The sequence below is a fragment of the Apium graveolens genome, chromosome 3 (assembly GCF_009905375.1).
Source record: "Apium graveolens cultivar Ventura chromosome 3, ASM990537v1, whole genome shotgun sequence".
Classification (NCBI taxonomy): domain Eukaryota; kingdom Viridiplantae; phylum Streptophyta; class Magnoliopsida; order Apiales; family Apiaceae; genus Apium; species Apium graveolens.
This window is the reverse complement of record NC_133649.1, coordinates 294,974,359-294,975,609: the sequence shown is the minus strand read 5'-3', so window position 1 is coordinate 294,975,609 and position 1,251 is coordinate 294,974,359. Positions and strand designations below refer to the sequence as shown.

At 37.6% G+C, this 1,251-nt stretch overlaps 1 protein-coding gene across 1 annotated transcript; it reads left to right on the top strand.

Moving 5' to 3' along the window:
• Positions 1–234: 234 nt before the first annotated feature.
• LOC141715224 (uncharacterized) lies at positions 235–996 on the top strand. The gene has a single exon (XM_074518698.1). The coding sequence runs from the start codon at positions 235–237 to the stop codon at positions 994–996; it is 762 nt and encodes a 253-aa protein (XP_074374799.1).
• The last annotated feature ends 255 nt before the right edge of the window (positions 997–1,251 follow it).

Sequence of the window (1,251 nt, the reverse complement as noted above, 5' to 3'; positions counted from 1 at the left end):
TCCAGTCTGTTCCTTTATATTTTTACAGACTTTGAGTGTTACAAGTACAAAATACAAATTTAGATAACAATACAACTTACTTAGGGTTGACCCCAAGCTTAACTGATTACTGAAAATAACTATTCAGTAATCTTCCACCCAGATCATATATTATAATGACATTGTTAGCTCCAGTAATCTTTGACATCATCTATTATATATACAGAAACATCTAAGTGTGAGCATTGTGGAAAGATGCATGGAGGAAGCACTTGCTATTGTGCTACTAGAGCATGCTTTAATTGTGGAAAAAAGGGTCACACTATTCGAGACTGTCAGATGCCACCAAAGAAGCCTTGGGATCGTAAGGATCAGGGAGAGAAAAGCAACCAGAAGACTTCTGGTCGTGTGTTTTCCATCACTGCAAAAGATGCTGCAAGTACTTCAGGTACCATTTCAGGATCACTTTCTGACGGTAATGGAAATGCTATAGTCTTATTTGATACTGGAGCTACACATTCATTTGTCTCTACATCTTATGCTAAATACTTAGACATTGTATCCACTTTACTTATATCGTATTTTTCTGTTGGCACTCTTATGGGTGTAACTATACTTGTGAATTCTCAGTATCTTGATTGTGTAGTTAGAGTAGACGATAGAGAACTACTTGTAGATCTCTTACCTATTCAGATGAGGGACTTTGAAATCATACTGGGGATGGATTGGCTGAAGCGACACAAAGCTACAATTGATTGTCCAGGAAAAAGAATAATTTTTGGCGACTCTAATTCGCCCGAGTTCGTGTTTCAGGGTTCTAAGCCTAGTGGTTGTGGAAAATTCATTTCGGCCATCAAGGCTAAGAAGATGATTGCTCATGGATGTGAAGGATTTTTGGCTCATGTGATTGGCACGTCCAAGGTACAGCAAGAGTTAGAAGATATTCTTGTTCTTCGTGTGTTTTCAGATGTATTTCCCGAAGATTTGGAGGGTCTTCCGCCCGAAAGACAGATATAATTTTCTATCGATTTGTTACCAGATGCACAACCTATTTCCAAGGCACCTTATAGAATGGCTGTAATAACCCCAATTTTTGGAAATTTTTTGAAACCCTTATGAATAGTGTTTTTGCTGAATGAGAAAACTTTTCATGCCACACTATGTAGGGGTTCTGATATGGATATTCTGAGATTTTATTAGTACTTTATATGGGATATAAGTGTATGTAAAGATCGTCAGAATCCAAATCCGAACACTTTGATTTTTCCCGGA